At 39.2% G+C, this 1,636-nt stretch overlaps 1 protein-coding gene across 1 annotated transcript in view; it reads left to right on the top strand.

Moving 5' to 3' along the window:
* The window catches only part of LOC125375923, a 7,190-nt gene extending 6,193 nt beyond the window's left edge, over positions 1 to 997 (top strand). The window contains exon 3 of the mRNA XM_048386974.1: positions 956 to 997. Within this exon, the coding sequence (XP_048242931.1) occupies positions 956 to 997 (42 nt within the window). The remainder of the gene's footprint in view (positions 1 to 955) is intronic.
* The last annotated feature ends 639 nt before the right edge of the window (positions 998 to 1,636 follow it).

Genomic DNA, 1,636 nt, shown 5'->3' on the forward strand with positions numbered 1-1,636 from the left:
TGAGGAAATATTTGCAGATAACCAAATTGAGTATAGCTATTGATCACTGTGACTGAATGGAAAGATTTCCGATTAATCAACCGAACACATTATTCCTCTGTCAACACACAGTTTAATACCGCGTACCAGTTCCCTTGGAATAAACTGGAATACTCAAATGGCGGGGTCTTCGTACTGTGTTGAATCTGGCTGACGTCCGTTTCCTAATCTTTGTGCCACTTTTGCCTTTGTATTGCAGCTAGTTTGCTGTACCACAATAACACTGTGAAAGCCTTTGCATTTCAATTGTAAGATTTACTTTGAGGCTTTTCATTTGAACTTGAAGGCCACGATTTGGACATGAATCGAGTGTTGTATGACGGCGCTCTGTACATGTCGTTTCTGGAGCAGGCAATCAATTGAGCCCCTATTCACTTAAATAGGATTTAATAACACGCATTAAGTCTTATCTGTGTTATACATGTATCTGAAGGTATTCCTTATAAGGTTTAATTAATACATTGACCACACCCTGCACCAGAGTGTCGACTGTTTATATGTAAAAGCTTGAAAAAGTACTAATTAATGTACATTATATAACTAAAATATTACGCAGTAATCTTGCAAACGTTGAGTCAATATTTCAATATATCAAGCATTCTTTTCATCAAACGTCCATGTTTTTGTGGTTGGAGCGCCTACCTCGAGCGCTGTAGGTCGTGGGTCGATCCCATGGCACACGCATGCATGGTACTTGTTTTCTTTTCCTAGCTTTGAGCATTGAGGAGATTCAGCAACGTCTCGAGTCAGTATACTGTTTCTGAGTGTGGTATGTTTAACTGAGGCATGGTATTTTAGTGGGCTCTATAAAACAAGTTTGGAGTAGTACAAGCAACCACACAAACACATGCATGAACGTGTCTATAGAAGTGCAGGCAATTTCACATCACCTTATACTAAATCCATCAACTTCCAGAGTGTCACTGCAGACAGGAAAGGACTCCCTGTCTACTGTTGATGGACGTAGATGTGTCAACGAGTTTATCACAGATCAACGTCGTATCTTTGTATGCGCATTGCCAATCCAGGTGGTCACCCGCTGAATTATAGTGAAGGACCTAACGGCAGTGGCGACTAGTAAATCAAATTAATATAGTGCTGCCATTATAATCAGTTGCTTAACTTCTGCTGTTATGTTCGTGTTTGTGTAATTTGTCGGACGTTAATGTGTATTTGTGTAACCGTGTAATCGGCAACTGCGCATAGGCGATGGAATAACTGAGCGACTTTTCAGAACACAATTGGGAGATGATGCAAGGGAGGTAACTATCTCTACCTTACAGTGATCTCAGATGAATATATTTTAAATGCATTGCGAGAAATGTATATTTGATTTTTCTACGTCGCAGTCAGCAATACCTAAGCTATAAAGACGGCAATCAAGATGTGTGACTGGGATTTAAAAGTCGGATAGCAAACTGATTACTGGATAGAAGATGATCAGCTTCCTTGTCATTATCATTGTAAATCCTTAAGTGTAGATTATAACGTCGTTATCAGTCATGAAATTACCACTTAGTCAAAATCCCAGAAGAATTTAGTTGTCCTCATGAATCGTTAATCCGGACATGTTATAATCTCTATTGTTCGGATTAAT

The sequence above is a fragment of the Haliotis rufescens genome, unplaced genomic scaffold (assembly GCF_023055435.1).
Source record: "Haliotis rufescens isolate VD_foot unplaced genomic scaffold, xgHalRufe1.0.p SCAF_63, whole genome shotgun sequence".
Taxonomy (NCBI): Eukaryota; Metazoa; Mollusca; class Gastropoda; order Lepetellida; family Haliotidae; genus Haliotis; species Haliotis rufescens.